This window comes from Petaurus breviceps, unplaced genomic scaffold (assembly GCF_028583685.1).
Source record: "Petaurus breviceps papuanus isolate PSGF00001 unplaced genomic scaffold, PetGlider_PUasm1.0 176, whole genome shotgun sequence".
Taxonomy (NCBI): Eukaryota; Metazoa; Chordata; class Mammalia; order Diprotodontia; family Petauridae; genus Petaurus; species Petaurus breviceps.
Window position 1 is genome coordinate 15658735 of NW_027185771.1, and position 20954 is coordinate 15679688.

The 20954-nt window shown below is 41.0% G+C and overlaps 1 protein-coding gene and 1 pseudogene across 1 annotated transcript in view; one reads left to right on the forward strand and one right to left on the reverse strand.

Annotated features, from left to right (window-relative positions):
* Positions 1–218: 218 nt before the first annotated feature.
* The window catches only part of PSKH1 (protein serine kinase H1), a 63833-nt gene continuing 43097 nt past the window's right edge, over positions 219–20954 (reverse strand). Inside the window, exon 3 of the mRNA XM_069085706.1 lies at positions 219–827. Coding sequence (XP_068941807.1) covers positions 510–827 — 318 coding nt within the window. The 3' untranslated portion in view covers positions 219–509. The remainder of the gene's footprint in view (positions 828–20954) is intronic.
* On the forward strand, positions 12699–17691 carry LOC138159401 (large ribosomal subunit protein eL21-like; annotated as a pseudogene).

The window sequence follows — 20954 nt, forward strand, 5'->3', positions numbered from 1 at the left end:
AGTCTTGGTCCCTCCTCATCTTCCTGACTGCCACTGGTTCCCCCACCCCCACCTGTGCCTTCTGCAGTTCTGACACAGCAGGAAGCTCTTAGGTAGCTGAGTCATAACCACTCAGTACTCCAACCTCCCAGGAAAGGTGGGCACACAACAGCAATATCATCTGTCCTTCGTCAGATGAGAGGGGCTCTTGATACACACAAACATGCCATCTATGTATACGGGATGGGTGTGGGCAGACAGTCCTCAGAATCTGGCATAATAAATAATACTGGATATCCCAGCCCCAAAAGGTTTTTCTTCTTCTGAAGCCCTCACTAGCCTGGGGGGTGGCACAAGGCACTTAAGACAATGGATGCCTAGCAAAGGGATAGAAGTCTGTTGTGTAGCCTCAGACCCTTCCCTAAGTGAGAGGGGAAACTCGGGGGATTGTGGTTCCTGTTCCTGCTCCCACTGCCACCCCCCTAGGGTGTGTCTGAGAAGATCTCAGGTGTGCAAGAAGAGCTGGCAGCTCAGCCATTATATTGCTGTTGGTAGCGTAGGTTGAGTTCTCGCAGTTCCCGTTCACGCACACGCCGAGACTTATTGGACTTGGTTGAGCGGCTAGAGCGTGTGGACTGAGCTGACTTGGTGCTCTGGCACCGAGAGGATGCCCTCTTGAGAAGATTCTGGGAAATTGAGCGGTGAAGATTCTTCATGGATGAAGAGGCAGCCATGCTCACCACCCATGGGTGCTTCAAGGCTTGGAGAGCTGTCATCCTGGCACCAGGATCCACTGTCAGCAGACGATCAATGAAATCTTTCGCCAAATTTGATACACTGGGCCAGGGCTGGGAAAGCAGAGAGGGAAACTAGTTAGGGCCAAAGAAAATCTGGTGATCTTGGTAGAATAGAAAGATTACTAGACTTGAGAGTCAGATGATTTGAGTTCAAATCTACTGACTTTCTACCTGCATGATCTTTAGACAAATCATCATTTGTTTTTCAGTCTCTACACCTAAAAAATGAGGGTCACTCTGTGACCTCTGAGGTCCCTTTCTGTCTTAAATCTTCTAAGAAAGTCAGTCCCTTTCCAACTATAAATGCTACAAGCCTCCACAGTTGACACTAAGTGTGTGGTCTAGGAAGTTTGGCAATCCTGACACTTAAACAGCAGTTGTTCTGCTCTGGGCACCCAGGCCTTTGGCAAAGCTGCCCTTGAAAGTCAGGGAGCGAGGCCTGGCATTTTAGGTCAGACATTTCCAAGATTCCCATTATCTTCTTCTTGGGGAAAGTCTCTGAGGAATTGAGAACCAGTCCCCTGGTCTTCCCCTGTCCTCCTTCCTTTGTAACCATTCCTTATTAAGGTTTTGGGCTTTCCTTTCCCATTCCCCAACCTAAACCAAAAGGCCTGGCTTTCATTAGTCCCTGATAAATTGGCAAATTTCTGTTCTGCCATCTACTCTTATATCCCATGTAGTTATAGCATATCTCTACATTTCCTAGGACTTCAAAGTCCTTCCAAATCTGAAATGGGGGTGGGGGGTGATGGTACCTGACTTCCCTAGGAGTGCTAGCTTTCTTGAGAGTGACAGGACCTCTCAGAGGGTCCGAAAGACTCCAAACCTACTTGGCAAAACGCCTGTCCTACTTCCCAAGTATTACTTGATAAAAGGAAGCTTCTTCAGAAAGGCCTGCCTTTCTTTTGCCACAGAAACATAAGGAACAGTCTTAGCCCTTAAATGACAAAAATTATCGATGGTGATGAAAAGAAAGCTCTTCATTTCATTAAGCCCTCCATGACCCGCAGACACGTATTCACTTTAATTCAAACTTCATGAAGTGCCTCTGGCCTCTAGAGCCTTGGGCCTGTGGGCACTAGGGGAGATGCAGAACTTATATAAGACAGATGTACCCTGCCCTTACCCAACTTGGCTTCTTAACATGAGGTCTGCAAACTTAAAAAAAAAAGTATTCTGATAACTCATTTCAATATAATTGGTGTCCTCAATCACATATCTATCTCCTCTGTACTGTACTAGAGATTTCTCCATTATGAATTAGGAACCTCTTGATCCTGACAGATCACATCAGTCCTGGAATTTACACTTCTCTGATAAGATGGATCCTATTCCAAAGTCTCTCATTAATGAGGTACCTAAGCCAGACACCTCTTCATTTCTCACCAGGCAGCAATTCCAGCTTCTTCAACAAGATTTCATGCCAGTCACCTCTCTGCCTTCCTTTTAAAGATGTGCTGTCTTCCCCATTAGAATGTAAGCTCCCAGGGGTGGCTAAGTGGCACAGTGAATAGAGCACTGGCCCTGGAATCAGGAAGACCTGAGTTTAAATCTGGCCTCAGACACTTAACACTTACTAGCTGTATGACCTTGGGCAAGTCATTTAACCCTAATTGCCCTGCCCTCCCCCCTCCAAAAAGCAAAGAAAGAAAGAATGTAAGCTATATGAGGGCAAAGATTATTCTTCTTTTTGCTTGTATTTTTATTCCCAATGCTTAGCACAGAGCCTGGCACATGGTAAATACTCAAGAAATGCTTGCTGACCAACTGCTCATTTTATTTATTTAAAAACAGTATTTTGAGAAGAGGTTCATAAAACCTCACTGGACTGTGGAAGAGGTCAAAGACACAAAAAAGGTTAAGACTCCCTGTTCTAGGAGATAGCTGTGACACACACCAACATTAGTGCAACACTAAATAACACGCTCAGGGAGGGAGGACATCAGAGAAGAGAAGGGATCATCTTCTAGCATGGCTAATCCCATACAGATTAGAATTCTGGGTCCAATCTGAAATCACACAATTATAGATCTAGTCAAGCAGTCATTCAACAAGCATTTATGAAGCACTAATTAATTATATATCAGGCACTGTGCTCAGTATTGCAGATGCAAAAAAAGGAAAAACACAGTCTCTACCAAGGAGCTCATACTCTAATGGGGGACAGGGAGTGGGGAACATGAGACACGTCATATGGAAAACTAGATGATATAAAATATAAACAAAGTAGATGGAAAGGAATCTGAGAAGGAAAGCACTAGCAGTTGGTTCCTATATGAACTGAGTCTTGAAGTCAGAAAAATTAAAAGACAAAAGTAAGATGTTTAAAACTAGAAGGAGCTTTAGAACTCATCTAATCTAAGCTCCTAATTTTACAGGCGGGGAAACTGAGTCCCGGAGAATGGGAAAGTCTTGCCCTAAGTCACATGCACCACTGATCACTCATGGATGGGGTCTCCCTATATAAGGAGAACAGGCAGGTTAACTGCTTTACATATCTAAGGCTGTTTTTTTTTTTTCCCCCATTAACTTTGGCACCATGGACAAGTCATTTTCCCACACTGAGCTTTAGTTTTCTCATCTAAAAAATGGATACAAAGATATTTTACAATCTACCTTGGCAGGATTGTTGTATAGGTAGAGGTTTATACATGTGAGCTATAATATTTGTCTGTATAATCATGTAGCTTTAGATACCCAAACAACAAACTCATGTGCAAATTGGATTTCTTAAGCAACCAATTACTCTCTGGTTTCATTCGAAGGGAGGCTGGCAGGTTCACTAATGAGCAATCTCTTCCAGTCAGCAAACACAAATCAACGTATTGATCTGTTTATGCCACTAGAGGGCTCACCTGCTGTACTCTGTGTAACTAAAATTTTAATTCATTATATTCCTCTGAGGAAAATAACAACATATCCAAGACCCCTAGTCATAAGGTGCCACCACAGTCTGAAGGGCCCTAGCTAAATTTCACATAAGACACGCTCTTTGAGAGTGGGAACTGTTTCACTGTGGGTATATATTCCCACCACATGATAGTGCCTTCTATACAAAAAGCACTTAAAAATGTTTGTGTAATTTAACTGAACGTGACAAAGCTCAGGTGTAAGACTGAAATCACCAGACTTCTACCTGGTAGGATAAAGCATACTGCCAAACTTAGGATGAAGCTAGCAAAGAATCTGAGAGACTATCAAGATAAAGGGATGACAAGGATGGAGAATGAGGCAGGTGGCATTGACCTCTTACTGAGCTTCCTGAATCATGCTGGGGAGGGTCCCCAGTTGAGGGAATCGGTCCACCGCAATACTATTAGCAAGGCAGCACCAACTCAACCCTCGCTAATCACGGACATAGGGGAAAGCAAAGAAAAACCAGCACTCTTGTACAAGAGGAAGCAATCATAGAAACATGGAAAAGGACAGAAGGAAAAAAATTAGGTCTCTGATCCCATGGTGTTTTGGATGGAAATGGTAAAAAGCTACATGCCTGGGAGTCTCTGAAGAACAAGGTGGATCCAAATGAGTATTATGTTGAGGCTTCCTTAAGGCAACATGGTGCAAAGAATCCTTACATAGGAGTGAGGAGATATAAGTTACTGTCCTAGTTCTACTAATTCCGAGATGTTTGACCCCAGAAAAGTCAATTTCTCTGAACTTCAATTCCTCAAGTATATTAAAAAAAAGAAAATAATAATCCCTCCCTTGCTTCCCTCACAGAGCTTTGGTGAAGACCAAATGAGGCAATGTATAAGAGTGAAAATGATTTTAAAAGCATAAAGTGCTGTACAACATAAAAGAGTTTTAACAAGAGAAGCACTAGTCACTAAATTCTACTTCCCTTATATTTGCTGAAGCCTCAGCAGAGTTTAAAATACAAAGGCTGTCACTGAGCCCACAATACCTATCGCCATCTTACCCATGTCCCCACTTCTTTAAACAACAGTCCTGTGGTCTCCACACTATAGATACCCACTATGGCCATACCCTCAAAAAATTTCCCTCTTAAGACATGAAGCAGGGCTTCTATAAGCCAACTCAAGCCTGCTCACTCTGCAACCACTAAGAAGAGAAGAATCTATGCTGTAATTAATTCTCATTAAAACTCAGCATTAAGAAAAACTGCAGGGTTGTTCAGGTTACGTCCTTTTTTCTTATCTTCTACAAAATACTTAAGTCACAGCCATGGGACAGGGAATGATTAGGGAAAGGAAGGGAGAGGAGGCTGGGAAGAGGCTTGCTCAGCATGATGCAGAGTAAGGAAGAAGATTTCAAGTTGGGACCCACAGAATCACATAACTAGAATTGGAAGCAACCTCAGCAGCCATCTAGGAAAGGAATCCCTACCCTAATTTACAGGACAAATGGACCTCGAGCCTCTTTTTGAGGACCTGCAATGAGGGAAATGCATCACATTTTTGGTCCCAAGGAACAGTTTGATGAATTTCAATTAATCTTCATACAAGGTAACATCAATTTAACTTAGCAAAAGATAAATTCCCTGAGAGTAACCTTTGGACAGCTCCAACTGTGAGGAAGTTTTCCCTAACACTAGGCCTGACTCCACCTCTGCACCTGGCACCTATTGGTCCTGGTTCTGCTTCTATGGCCAAAGAGAACATGCCTCATCCCTCCTCCATGTGGAAGACCTTCAAACATACCTCTACCCTGTCCCTGCCCCCTTCCTCCAGCTAAACATCCCCATTTCTTTTAGTGATCCTCATATGACATTAATTCCAGGTCCTTCTTTCCTAATGATGAATGATTGTAGAGCTTATTTTATAACGTACTTTACAATATACATACTACTTTCTCCTCACACAACCCTGTGAAACTCTGAGATGAATACAAGAGTAACTTTTTCACCAGCTCTCTGCAGTGGGAAGGAAGCATCAATCACTGAGCTCACCAAATGTTCATTTGGGCTCACTCTCTACAAGACCCTGTGCTGGGTGCTGAAAGGGTCATGAATGGGACTGGCTGGTGTCTTTGCCCATGAAGAGTTTACAATCAATCAGGAGGAGAAATTGTGTACAAATCTGACTACTTTAAACTGTGATTACTTTTAAATGTCACGTAAAAGGCACAGCTAGCAAAGTGTAGCTGTGGAGAAGTGCAGTCTTTCCTCTAAAAGACCTTGGTCCAGACTTGCCCTTTGACTTCTTATGGCCACAAACAGCAGTTCCTCTTCAAAGATATTCCTTGAACCCTGTTCTCAAATAAAAGGCATGCCCCACGAGATGAAGGGAGGGCACCACAACACTCTCAGGTGCCCCCCATTTCTCTTGTTAAAGCAGCTAATCCCTGCTTTGCTGGCCATCTGTCACTGATGGGGAAATCCCTTCCTATGGATTGGCCCCTGGCCTTTCTAGGCCTAAAGCTGTGGAGGAGACAGAAAACCACAGTGAAAAGGGAGAAAGGAACATGGCCAGCAAGTCCTTGGCATGAAAATAGGAAACTCAATCTGCTTCTTTTTGTTTCTAGCCCTTGTGGTTTTCCCTATTGGTAATCAGCCTTCCAGTGAGCTACTAAGGCCCCTAAAGCCTCACAAGAAATTACCAAGAGAAGGAGTCTGCAGAATCAGTCTCCCCAAAAGCAGTTCTCCCCAAGGGCCTTCTCTCAGTAATCTGCACTGGTGATAATGATCACTGTTTACCAGGGAAACAATGTGGAGTTTACATGTTCTGTCTCAGAACTATCCCATTTTACTCTTCTAACAAGAGTTAGATGCCAGCAGGGAATATGCCTCCAGTCAGACACAAACACTCAAAAGTTTGATCTGTGGCAAGGAGACTTCAAAACAAGTTAGTTCCAGAAAGGTAAATTCTGTCACATTTTCCTCATCCTATGGTAAAATATGAGAGACCAAAAAGAATCCCAAGTGTTTTAGAAAGCCCAATGCTCACTCAGCAAAAACTAAAAACCCACAACAATTTGGAGCAGGCCTAGTAAGCCATCAGACTTTGAACAGGGAGAAACGAATCAATGCTTTCTAAACAGAACAGAAACAATGAATTATCAAACTAGAGGATTCTCTTAGGTGTGGGGTCTATACTCCTGCCCTCTGGCAAAGCCCAGGAGGGATCAGTTGGATAGGTTCCCAATTATCAGGGAGCTTTAAAGCTCTGTCAATCACTTCTTTAAAGAAAAGCTAGGGGCTTTCTTCGGATAACACCTACTCTAGCTGCCCAATATCATGAAGTCAGTCTAGAATAAGAGAGGTGTCTGAGTAGGAGTTAGAAATCTAGGCTCCAGCCCAGGGGATCTCTTATCTTTTCTGTGGCATGGGTCATTTTGGCAATCTAAGGAAGTCTATGGACCTCTTTTCAGAATCATATTTTAAGTACATAAAAGAAAATATGTAAGCTTATGAAGGAAACTAATTATATTGAAATAGTTATCCAAATACTAGAAAAACAAGCTGGCAGACCCCAGATTAAGAAACCCTGCTCTACCTTATTCTGCCATTTACTAACTCTGTGACAAAATAATTCCTCTCTTAGGGCCTCTGTTTATGGAGGGGGGTTGAGTATTTGAAGTTCTTCCCAGAGTCAACATTCTATGATTACTTTTTTAAAAATTCTCTTCTCAATTTAATATTATAAATATTGCTTCAATCTGGATTCACATTTTACTTTTCAGGACCTTTGGCTTGGAATCCTGATGTCTAGCCTGCCACTGTCTTCTGCCTCTGGATCCAGGAGCCCACCAAGTAGTCTGGCCCATAGGCCACATTCTACCTTGCACCAATCTCCCAAGAGTCTAGTTGTACCCACAGTTCTACAGAAGAGGGATATATAATGCATCACTTTTTATTGATTTTTAAACATATCTGAAAACATTCTAAAAGGCAGCCTCAATCGTTATCAGAAAGCCCTTTCCAGAAGAACACTGCTGCTTGCTCCTTATTTCTTCTCTCTACCCTAGTCCTCCTCTAGAATATGACAAGGCCTTTCACTTTTGCTCCTCTTTTCCTTTTCATTCTCATTCCAGATTCAGCACTAAACCAGTTAGATCCCACCATGAATCACGTGACTAAATCCATCTTCTGTATGAGCTCTTAACTAGGTAAATAGAACCCAGGTTCTAAGGATGCAAAACCACTTGTTGCTGAGCCCTGTGTGCTATGTCAGCTTCCCCTTACTGTTCTCAACATCACAAACACTACAAAATTGCAGAATGTGGAATTCACAGAATTGGGAATTTAAGAGAAGGTCTAGTTCAATCCCCCATTTTAAAGTAGACATGAGACTCACAGAAAGGAAGGCACTCTTAAGATGATATAATTAGTAAGAGACAGAATGCTATAGTGAATTTTAAAAAGCAGATTTGGAGTCAGAAGAAGGGGAATAATGTTGGTGAGGCTCCAATGTGATAATGGACGTAAAGATATTTTTCAAACAGTAAAACATTACATAAATGTAAAAGATTACCATCATAATGAGAAGAAAAGTAAGGACTAAAACCCAAGTCTCTTGACTCTCAAGCCAGTGCTCTGTCCATTACACCATGATGCTTCTCCTTTAAGAATAAGAACCTTCTCAAACATTCCCCAATGCAAAGGGGGGGGGGGGCACCCAAGCCTTCTTTGGGCCATCCTAACCTTGTGTTAAATTTGTCCTTGCAAATATTTTCTAAGCCTTCGATGGTAATTAGATGAAACAGAATACAGTAGGGGAAAGAGGGAAACAAGGCTGAGGAGATGACATAAAAGAGAACCACAATAGCCTTTTAATAATCCACTGCTCTCTGAGCAGGAGCAGCCATCTGGTGCTCTGAACTGCTACAACCTATCTTTCCCAATAAAATTACCAAGTGGATTCCACTGACACAGCCCTGGCCACCTGGGCACCAATGCTGCTCTGGATGCCCTGACTCTTCTTCATTTATCACACCCACAACCTCCCCCTGGGTTCTGACCAACTGCCCTGAAACAATGCCTGGGTAGCCCAGCTTGGTTAGCTGGCCCAGCCTTTATGGAAATACCACTTCAGTATAGATTTCTAGGGATCAGACAGTAATTAATGATTTTGAAGAGTAAGGGGGTAGGGAAGAAGGCTTGGGAAAGAAGTGCTAGAAAGTTGGCACTTTTTAGCAAAGGCCAAGGTGACACAGCCAATTAAAGCAATTAAGAATTCTGCTTTCTGGCATTTGCCTCCTGAACAAACTTTTTAGAGGAGACTGCTGGTTCCAGAAAGCCTGAACGCTCCTCCTACCACAATTAATTATCATCTATGTTCCTATTGACCTATTCCTCCTCTAAAGTACAGAAGATAAAACACACAAGTGGAAAACGGACCTAGGTTCAAATTCTGGCTTTGTACTTACCACCAGTAGAATCTTGGACAAGTTACTTAAACTTATGGCTACAGTTTTCTGCCTATAAAATTAAGGGGTTGGACAATCATGATCTTTAAGAAATCTCTTTCAGCTCTAAATTCTATGAAACCTCTTCCTGACTTCAAAATAATGGGTTTTTCTTTATGCTCATCCCAAACAAGCCAAAGAGGCCACAGTGATGGCTCCTACAGAAATGAACCTTTCCCAAGATCCTGGGGCAAAGTTTCCAGAGGTGGAGAACCTGTGGCCTTGAGGCTACATGTGGCCTTCTAGGTCCTCCTATTTGGCCTTTTGACTGAGTCCAAGTTTTACAGAACAAATCCTTTTATTAAAAGGATTTGTTCTGTGAAGTTTGGATTCAGTCAAAGGGCCAAACTTGAGGACCTGGAGGGCCATATATGGCCTCAAGGCTGCAGGTTCCCCACCCCAAGGCCAAGAGGCCTTCAGAGTCAGAAGGGAAAGAAGAGCAGTGCAGGGGCAGCCAACAGTCAGTAAGAGTAGTGCAATATTACCATTTATTCCTCACAGACTTCAAAGTTCCTGAACAACAGTATTGTGGTTTTTAACTCCACAAAATCCTTAATAACCTTGTTGCCACATCCTGGAGAATGAGGTGAGCCACACTGATGAAGATGACCCACTAAAAGTCACACATTCCAGTCTGCTTCCCCAGGAGGCCAGCCCACTGTAGGAACTACAAATGGCAGGAGGCCTCCCTCTAATAAGCAACTGAAAAACCACTATTAAGTTAGAAATCTGCACAATCTACATTACAGATGCCTGCTACAATATAATATTGCATCAACTGAAAAGCAACCTAAATACAGAAAATATAGAAGAAAATGATGTGGCTCAGATCAGTACTTGAACAGGGCTTTATCTGTTAGTCAGTCAAAACAGAGGTCTGAAATCTTGGTCAGTCAAAATGGGCCCCAGAGCCTTGGCTAGTCAGAAAAAAGATTTGAAAATAAACAGCATTAACCAGACATGTCAATCAATTAATCAACAAGTATTTATATTAAGTGCTCACAATGTGTCAAGCACTGTGCTACATCCTGGGAATATAAACACAAAGACTGAGAATCCCTACTTGCAATGAACTTATATTTCTAATGGGGGAAATAATAAGTACATACAAATATTAGTTTGTACAGCAGAAAGTACAACTATATACAAAATATTTAAATACCAGGTAGTCTGGGAGGGAAAGAGGGCATTAAGCCATTGAGGGATGAGGGAAGGTTTCCTGAAGAAGATTGACTGAACTGCTTCTTAAAGAGAGAGGGACTCTGGGGGGGAAGCAAGAAGGGCTCAGATTCCAAGTATGGAGGACAGCCAGAGACACAGCAGATGGCATATCTTGTGTGAGGAATAGAAAGATTGCCAATTTGGCTAGACCACAAATGTGGGAAGGGGAGTAATGTCTAATGAAGTTGGAAACACTGGTTGGGGTCAGGCTGTACAGGGCTTTAAGAGCTAAACAAAGGAATTTATATTTGATCCCAGAGGCAATGAGAAGTCACTGAAGTTGGTTAAGTAGGAGAGTCACATGATCAGATCTGCACTTAAGGAAAATTATTCTGGCAGAGGATGGACTGGAACAGTAAGAGACTTGAGGCACAGAGATCGACTAAAAGGCTATTGCAAAAATCTAAGCAAAAAGTGATAAGGGTTTAAACTAAGAGGGTAACTGTGTGAAGTGGAGAAAAGGGGTCATACAGGAAATGCTGGGAAGGTAGAAATGGCAACTGATTAGATACACAAGGTGAAGGAATATAAGGAGTCCAGGATAATGCTGAGATTATGAGCCTGAGAAACTGGATGGCGCTTCCTTCAACAAAAACAGCTTTTGTACAATCCTTAGAAGGAAGGATTTAAGAGGAAAGATAATGTATGAGCTTAGTTTTAGCCATGTTGAGTTTAAGATATCTCTAGGACATTCAGCTTGAAATGTCCATGATCTAGGGCTGGATATCGAGATCTGGGAGTCATGTGCATAGTTAAAACCCATGGGAGTTGATGAGATTACCAAGAGAGAGAATAGAAGAAGAAAATAAGAGCAAAACACCTATAATTAGGGAATATGATGGGGGAAATGAGGAACTGATAAGGTATTAGACAAGTAGGAAACATAATAGAGAGGGGTGGCCAACAGTGTCAAAAGCAACAGATAGGGCAAGAAGAACTAAGACTCAAAAAAGACCATCAGATTTGGTGATTAAAAAGTCACTGGTAAATGGAGGGAGCAGCATCATGAGTGATGAGGTTGAAAGTCAGACTGCAAAGGGATGAGGAATAAGAGGATATACCATATGAAGGTAATGAGAATACTGACTGGGTTAGAAGTCAAGGAGGCAACTTCAACCCCCTATTTACTTATAGTACAAGGAACTCAGTTTACTTAGAGTTCACTACAGTTAAGAGATTGATAGAAAGCAAATATATAGATAGAAAGATAGTTCTATTTTGGTTAAGTCATTTCAGTTTTATCTGATTATTCATGAACGCATTTGGGGTTTTTTTGGTAAAGATACTGGAGAAGATACTGGAGTGGTTTTGCCATTTCTTTTTCCAGCTCATTTTACAGATGAGGAAACGGAGGCAAACAGAGCTAAGTGACTTGCCCAGGATCACACAGCTAGTAAGTGTCTGAGGCTAGATTTGAACTCAAGAAAATGAGTCTTCCTGGTTCCAAGTCCAGTGCTTTATCCACTATGCCACCTAGCTGTCCACAGTTGTACTATATATCTATATCTCTATTTATGTATACGTATGTATGTATATATCTCTACCCTAGTATATTTCATTTATACCAAGATTTTGAAGGAGGAGCAGCAAGATGACCAAATCACCCCGACTGCCTTGCCATGAGCCATATCCATTACCCTAAGACCTTTCCTTAACACTGAAGGAAGATAAGATCTAGATCAAGGGTTTTTAATCTTTCCAGGGTCACTGATCTCTTTGGCAGAACATTTTTAAATACATAAAATACAAAGGATTACAAAGGAAATATATTAAAAGGCACTTATCAAAATATATATATATATATAAAAATAAAACCATCCTGCACCCCATGTCAAGACTACCTGGACTACCTAGAGTAGCTAGATTTCTCTCTGGTTCCTATCCTTTTTTACTTTTCCCTGCAGGACACATAATGGAAGCCCTTCTGAAGATTATAATTGCACTGGCTTTGTGTCGAGACTACTCAAGAGTGCTATACTTACTTACCTTGGTATCAGATCATCACATTATGTGGTGCTCCAAATGCTGAACCACTAACTTGAGAAACTATACGGCTAGTGAAAGGTCTTACAGAGTTATGTCTCAGGCCCTTCTCAGTCCCTCTGCACAGGAGTAGACCATACCAACTTTCAACCTCTCATGGTCTCAGTCTAGATCTCTGACTATGCTAAGGATATAACTATGCTCAACAATTCACAACTTGTCAAATGGCTTGGCTCCCCTCCCACTGACATTCTAATTTCTGAAACTTCAAACCTGAAAAGAGTCCTTACTCATACACCTGCTAAAACAGAATCAAACTGACAGTACAGGGTTAGAGGTCCTGAGCATCAAGACTGCTCTTGGGTAGATTCTGAAATTTCAAATTATTTGAAATTTCAACAATTTCAATCATTACTATAAAAATGAAATTAAAAATATAACCCTTAAAACTCCCAAACTTCCTTTTTTTTTTTTTTTTTGGCAAACTTCCTTTTCAATAATTCATTTTTAAATTCTCAAAAAAGGGAGGAAATCATCTCACCAGCATCATGCTCCTGGTTGGCAAACAAGGGAGAAGTTCTTTGGCCCAATGTCTCAAAATGCAAAACAGTATAGAATTTGAAGTCACTATGGGTTACTGATCCTGGAACTATCACTATTCTTGGGACAGGGGGCCCCTAATCGAACTAAAAGAATGACTATCCCATGAATTCAAACTGTAAAATTCAATCTTCTGTGAACTCTCTTGGATCTTTCTTTTAAAGTATGGTAACTTTCTTTTCACAGCTCAACAACCTTATGCAATTGCTTTTACATTAAATAATGCCCTGGACAATTCAATTCTTCAATTCAATTCAATCCTCCGCTTTTCTCTGGAGCCTAGAAATGATAGGAAAATGCAAAGGAAAAGAAAAAACTGTCAAGTGGAGGTATGGAGGGTTAACTTGATCAGTGTAAAGGAAATGTTTGACATTCAGATGATTAATTTAAACACAAAAGTTGTGGCTGGCCAATCTACTCACCAGACAATGCTCCTGTTGCCTTACTGCTAAATGATCACTTCTATACTCAGCAAAACTAGGGAGAGCTAAAGTCAGAAAAATTGGGCTACTACTCATCCTAGAGTTTCTATTAAAAGGTGTTTAGAGAACAAGCAAAAGGGGTTGTAGTGGAGGTAGCAGGTGATCTGGGACACCAGCCATGCTCTATAGGAGGAAGAGAAGGATCACTGAATTGGGAATCAGGAAACTACTGTCAGCTTAAGGTTATGACCCTACCCAAGGTGTCAAAGAGCTCCCTGGGCTTGAGTTTAAAGTAGACAGAAATGCTTGTATGCTATCCTTGTTTCACAAAGCAGCCATTGCCCAGTGGCAGCAGTTCTGGGTTTTGTGTCCAGGGCCTTGGTTTGAATCCTTGGCTCTCCTGTTGACCTTAGGTATATCACATGACATCTCTGAACTTCAGTTTTGTTTCCATAAAATAAAGGAGCTAAAGCAGATTTCTAATGCACTTTCAGCTCTAAAATTCTACAATCGTAAGAATATAAAAATTTACCTGAATGCTGAAAATTGTAAAAGAGAAGGGAATAGTTCACATAAACAAAGGCTTTTTCATTCCTATTTGAAAGGTTGGCCATAGATAGATTTGTTCTTAGGCAATGCTAGTCTGCTTATCATCATACTAGACTGACCCCATATACTTAAGCAACTCTGCCTATAAAAAGGCACATTCTCGCATAAGGTAATGAATCCCGCTGTCCTACTCTGGTTGAGAAGTTTTTATTTTGTTTTGTTTTTCCAAACCAGTAAACTGATCTGACCTTCGGGTCTTCCCATAAAGAAAACACTGTCTCTAGTCTGGGCTGAGGTGGGATGCTTATGGAACCGTTTGGTGAGATGACTATCACACTTACCCCCCTGCCCAGTCCCGAATTCATCAACTACTTTCTCTATTAAGAAAATAGAGAAGAAGCTAAGAAGCTGCTTGTTGTAAGCTTCCTCCACTCCCATGATATGTTTTGCTAACAAGGCTGATAAGAAACTGGATGTAGAAACAGTCCAGGATCATAGAATTCAAAACTACAAGAGAACTTAGAGATCATCAAGTCTACTTTCTCATTGTAGAGTAAAACTAAAACCTATAGAAATAAGGGATTTGCCTACGGTCAAAGATGTACAATATGGAGAGGTATTCTCCAGGGGGCTATTTAGTCCCTCAGATTCATAGTACCACCCTGTGGTTTGGACATCCTTTGGGAAGGAAAATGAACCCAACACTCTGATGAGTCTATTAGAGACTCAAAGAGTCATCCAGTCTTTTGGAATTATCCTAAGAATGTAGACCCCAAACTAGGTAGTGGTATGTTAGTGTAGATCCCAAGGAGACATATCCTAGAGCTGTTGTGAAAGGAAAAATGACCAAGTAATCGAATATATGGGATGAATGAGTGAGAAGTCAAGGATGACACAAAAGTTGTAAGCATGGGTGACTGGGAGGATGGCAGTGTTCTCAACAGCAATAGGAATGTTAAGTGGAGAGGCTGGGGGAGAAAGCTGAAGACTGTTTTGAACACGTTGAGCCTGAGATACCTAGAGGACACCCAGTTCGAAATAGGAAAATGGTGCTACAGGAATGAAGCTCAGGAAAGAGACTAGGGCCAGGTATAGATCTGGGAATCATAAGTTATAATAACTGAACCCATGGAGGACAATCACATAAGATAGTATAGAATGACAAAAGAAGGACTGGGACAGAACCTTAGAAGACACCCACAGTTAATGGCTGTAACTTGGATAAAGACTCAGCAAAGACAGTGAGGAATGATAATAGAGGTAGGAGGAAAAACAAGACACAGTAGTGTCTTTAAAACCGAAAAAGAAGAGTGTGTCAAGGAGGACATGACCAACACCGTCAAATGTTGCAGAGAGGTAAAGAAGGATGAAGACTAAAAAAAAGTCCCTTAGATTTGGCACTGAAGAGATGACTGGTAATTTTTGGAGAAAGTAGTCTGGAAAAGTTGAATGATGAGTTTGGAAACCAGATTATAATGAGTCTACATAGAAGAGAGTGAGAAGAGAGGAAATAGAAATACCAAGTATAGGTGGCTTTTGGGGGGAATTTAGCTGAGAAGGAAAGAAAAGAAATGGGACGATACTTAGCAGAGATGGTAGGATTAGGTGAGAGTTTTTTAAGGGTGGCAGAGACATGGGCATATTTGAAGGTAGTAGGGAAGGAACAAGTATCTAAGGAGAGACTGAAGATTAGAGGGAGAGTGGGATTGTGAGGGCAATCTGTTGTAGAAAATGAGGGGATGATGGGGCGGCCAGGTAGCACAGTGAGTAAGAGCACCGGCGCCAGTGTTGAGAAGAACTGGAGATTGAATCCCAGGCTCAGACACTTAGCACCCACCCAGGTGTAACCTGGCCGTGTAACCTTGAGCAAGTTACTTAACCCCAACTGCTTTAAAAAAAAAAAAAAAAGAAAATGAGGGGATGAGATCAAGGATGCATATGAAGAGATGGTTTCAGAAAAACCTGGGAAGTGATACAAAGTGAAGTGAGCAGAACCAGAAGAACAACCTACATAGTGATAGCAATACTGTAAGGAAAATCAACTGTGGAAAAACTTAGTGATTCTGATCAACCCAATAATCCACAGCTCCAAAGGACTCACGACATAAAATGTTATCCACCTCTAGTTAGAAAACTGATTGATTCAGAGTGCAGAATAAAGTATATTTCTTTTTCCTTTTTTTTTTTTTGGTACTTAAAAAAAAAAAACATGCCTAATCAATCTGGAACTATGCCCAAAGGGCTATAAGTAATTTCATATCCTTTGACCCAGCAATACCACTTCCAGGGTTGTATCCCAAAAAGATCACAGAAGTGGGAGGAAGACCCATATGTGCAAAAATATTTATAGCAGCTCTTCTTGTGGTGCCAAAGAATTGGAAATTAAGGGGTTGCCCATCAATTGGGGGAATGGCTAAACAAGTTGTGGTTTATGAATGTAATGGAATACTATTGTGCCATAAGAAACGAGAAGCAGATGGACTTCATATTTACCTGGAGAGGCTTATACAAAATGATGCTGAGTAAGAAGAGCAGAACCAGGAAAAATTTGTACACCATTACAGATACAACGTATGTGTGACAACCAACTTTGATAGACTGGACTCTTCTCAGAAATGCAGGGCTATAAGTAAACTCCAAAAGACTCATGATGGAGAGAGATGTCTACATTTAGAGAAAAAAACTAGAAAGAACAGAGTTTGAATGCAGATTGAAGCAAATTACCTGCTCTCTTTCTTTTTCTTGTTTGGCTTTGTTTCCTCTTTCCCATTGCTCATTCCATCTAATCAATCCTTCTTTATACCCTGACCAATGTCTAATGTGAAAGTGTCTGCAGATCCTATACCTGATTGTATGCCACTATGGGAGCGGGGGGAAAGAGGGGAAGGAGGGGAAGAAAATTTGAAACTCAAAGAACTGGGGAACTGAATCTTGTAAACTCAAAGTAAACGAACAAATTAATAAAGACCAAAAAAACCCCAAACATGGCCAATGCAGAAATATGTCTTGCATGACTGTATATGCATAATGGGTATCATATTTCTTGCCTTCTCAATGGAGGGAAGGGGTAAAGGGAGGGAGAAAATGTGGAATTAAACATAAAAATTAAATTTTAATTTAAAAAATATTTTATGTGGCTTTGGCAAGGAAAAGGGCCTTCAGCAGAAACTGGAATGAAAGAGAAGAAAGGACACGGGGCTCAAGCCGCTCCTGCTTCACATGAGTTGCCAAAATGACAAACACAAAAGGAAAAAGGAGAGGGACACGATACACGTTTTCTAGGCCCTTTCGAAAAGTTGGTGTTGTCCCTTTGGCTACATATATGCGAATATACAAGAAAGGTGATATTGTAGATATCAAGGGTATGGGCACAGTTCAGCAAGGAATGCCCCACAAATGTTACCATGACAAGACTGGACAGGTCTTTAATGTTACTCAGCATGCTATAGGCATTGTTGTAAACAAACAGGTTAAGGGCAAGATTCTAGCCAAAAGAATTAATGTGTGTATTGAGCATTCCAAGAGCAGAGATAGCTTCCTGAAGCGGATAAAGTAAAATGATCAGAAGAAGCAAGCCAAAGAAAAAGACACTTGGGTTCAACAGAAATGCCAGCCTGCTTCACCCAGAGAAGCACACTTTGTGAGAACCAATGGCAAGGAACCTAAACTGTTGGAACCAATCCCCTATGAATTCATGGCATAAGTGACTAAAAAAAGAACAATAAAAAAATCTTGGATTATGGAAAAAAAAAAAAAAAAAAGAGAAGAAAGTAGGGGATGATGCCAGAAGGATATAAGATGAGAATGGAATAAAAGGGAGCTTGTAATGAATGGCCTCAATCTTTCTGGTGAAGCAAAGTCTTCGGCTGAAATGATAAGAGGAAGAATTCCTAGGAAAAGTTTGATGAGAGATGAGGTCTGAAACAGCCACTAAGGTAGGTGGAACACAGAATTAATTAGGGAGAAGATTACTTTGTTCCAGTAAGGCCCTAGTTGAGATTTGTCAGGTATTTAAGAAGCTCTTAGTTACAAAGGCTGATTTCTTCACTTTGCACACACTGGGAATTTTGTGTAGATCCTGACAAGGCCTATGACATAAGCCAGTTGGTGTGAAAAAAATGAAGGACTCTCAGCAACCCTATGTTTTAAGACCAAATCCTTCGGTTCCATGTCAGTTGATGGCATAGAGGGAGGAGGGCAAGGATGCCTGCTCCATTGGCTGCCATTTCCAAAATAAAGAAACAGAATTCTGATTCTTTGCCATTGGGAGGAAGCCCCTTAGAATCTGAGAGGCAACACTAGAGAGCAAATGCTAACCTTTGTAAAGATCTGCAGTGTCATACTGACAAAGACCTTGGAAGTACAGACTAAGGAGCTAACATCATTAGCAGCATTAACTCCTCCCTAGAAACTGCTTCCTTTGGTAGAGAGATGTTTTAGAATTCTGGGAAGTACAAGAATTGGGTTTGCATATTTTAGGCTCTTCCACATTTTGGCTACACCTGGGGACCAAACTTTCACTAAATTACAAGGGGTTTCTCTCCTACAAAAAGACAGTTAGAATTTAAGCTTCAAAAATGGTAACTGGAGAATGAACTGAGGAGCTGTGCTCCTTGGATCTTAATCAATGAGTATACTGAATGTTTTAGGCAAAATGTCATTTGTCATTGTTGTTATGACAAAGGGGCTAGAGGCTTCAACTTGTAGTGGAGAGTGAAATAAAAAAGTCATTAAGCCATGTGTTTGACTAGAAATGGGAGCTAACTTGATTTCTGTTTCTTCTAAGCCAAAATCTCTAGAAGAATTAACCCAAGTATACTTCTTGCTCATGGCCATAAGGGTCTATGGGTCAGAGGCTCTTTAATCCTTTTATCATTAGGATTACCTCCAATAAACAACTTTGATGGTGTGTGTGTGTGTGTGTGTGTGTGTGTGTGTGTGTGTGTGTGTGTGTGTAAGTGAGAGTGAGAGAGAGAGGGAGAGGGAGAAGGAGAGGGAGAGGGAGAGGGAAGGGGAAGAAAGAGACAATATATTATTTTTGGAAAGAGCACCGGATTTGGACTAAGAAAGCCTAGGTTTGAATCCCAGATGTTACTTTTGTAGTCTTGGGGAAGCCACTTGAACTTTCAGGTAGAGAAACAATGATGAAGCCTTTAAAATCCTGCTCAAATGATCTGTAATCAGCAGTCAGTCCAGTGCCCTCTCAGTCTTTGGTCTGTTACTAAAACTGATGCCGTGTGATAGAATGGAAGGCATTATGGGTGTCAGAGACTGAGAAGTGAGTAGTCTTTTTTTTTTCAGAGGTACTGTGGCTATTTAATTCCAAAACATTAATTATTTAGGAATGGTGCTAAGATGATTAACAGAACTTTTTTCGGAACTCCGATTTATAGGAAGATGAGGATGAGGACTTTTGACCAAGGTAGCTGCCTGAAGTGAGAGGCAAGGTACCCAGCCCTACTACATGTTTTCCAGGAAAAAAAAAACACACACACACATAGGAACAGGGGGGCGGCTAGGTGGCCCAGAGAATAGAGCACTAGCACTGGAGTCAGGAGGACCTGAATTCAAATCCAGCCTCAGACACTTACGACAAAAACTAGCCGTGTGACTTTGGGCAAGTCACTTAATCCTAACTGCCCTCCAAAAAAAAAGCAAAGAAAAAAACCCAGGAACAATAGACTATCTAAACACCTTAAACATCCTATTTGAAGAAATCTTTAAAGAAAAATGCCCGAATCTCTTAGAATCAGAGGACAAGATGAAAACAGAAAAAATCCAGTAGCCACCTCCTAAAAGAAACCCCAAAATGAAAACTCCCAGGTATACCATAGCCAAAATCCAGTTTCCATGTCAAACAAAACATGCTGCAAGCAGCCAAAAAGAAAGAATTCAGGTACCAAAAAAACACAATAAAGATCAGACATGTTTAACAGACATCACTATAAAGGAGTAAATAACTTGGAATACAATATCTCAGAAGGCAAAGGATATTGGCTTAAAGCCAAGAATTATGTACCCAGAAAAAGAGTAGGACAAAAAATGGATATTTAGTAAAATAGAGGTCTTCCAAGCATCCCTGCTGAAAAGACCAGAGCTATGGAGAAACTCTGAAGTTCAAACATAGGAGTAAAGAGAAACATAAAAAGGTAAAAATGAATGAACAATAATAAAAGACTAATAGGGATAAACTGCTTACATTAAAATGGGGGGAAGATATATGTCCCCTACAAACCAACAGAGGTCAGAGAAGAAGTTCAGTCAGGCAAGACCTAGTAGTCTCAATATGTCACAATGAAGAATGGAAAGAGAAAGGAAAAGGAATATGCTAGGGGGAAAAGGGAAAGGAAGTTAGGGAAAATTATCTTAAACCATTAGGGTGGGCAAATAGACATCTATATAAACAAGGGGAGGGAACAGACTGACACTTGAATTTTACCCCCATCTGAAATGGTCAAAAAAGGAAGAAAACCACACACACACACACACACACACAGAGTTGAGTACAAAATATATTTCATTCAACAAGGAAGAAAAGAGGGGTGGCTAGGTGGTGCAGTGAATAGAGTACTGGCCCTGGAGTCAGGAGGACCTGAGTTCACATCCGGCCTCAGACACTTAACACAAAAACTAACCTGTGTGACCCTGGGCAAGTCACTTAACCCCAATTGCCCTAAAAATAAATAGGCAAAAAAAAAAAAGAAAACAAAACAAGGAAGAAAAAAAGGAAAAGGTAGGGAGGAGGAATTAGAAGGAGAATAGATTAAAGGAGGGATTAGTCCTAAGCAAAACAAGTTCAAAGTTATATACAAAAATATTTATGGCTCTTTTTGAGGAAGCAAAGAATGGGAATCTATAGGGATGCCCATAAATAGGGAAACTGATGAACAAGTTATGGTATATAAATGGGATGGAATACTGTGGTGCTGAACACTTACCAGTAAAATGACCAGCCATGAATCCAGCCAGCTAATCTGAAAAAATATGTGACACACCTCTTGATAAGAGATGAAAGACACAGAATGAATGAGAC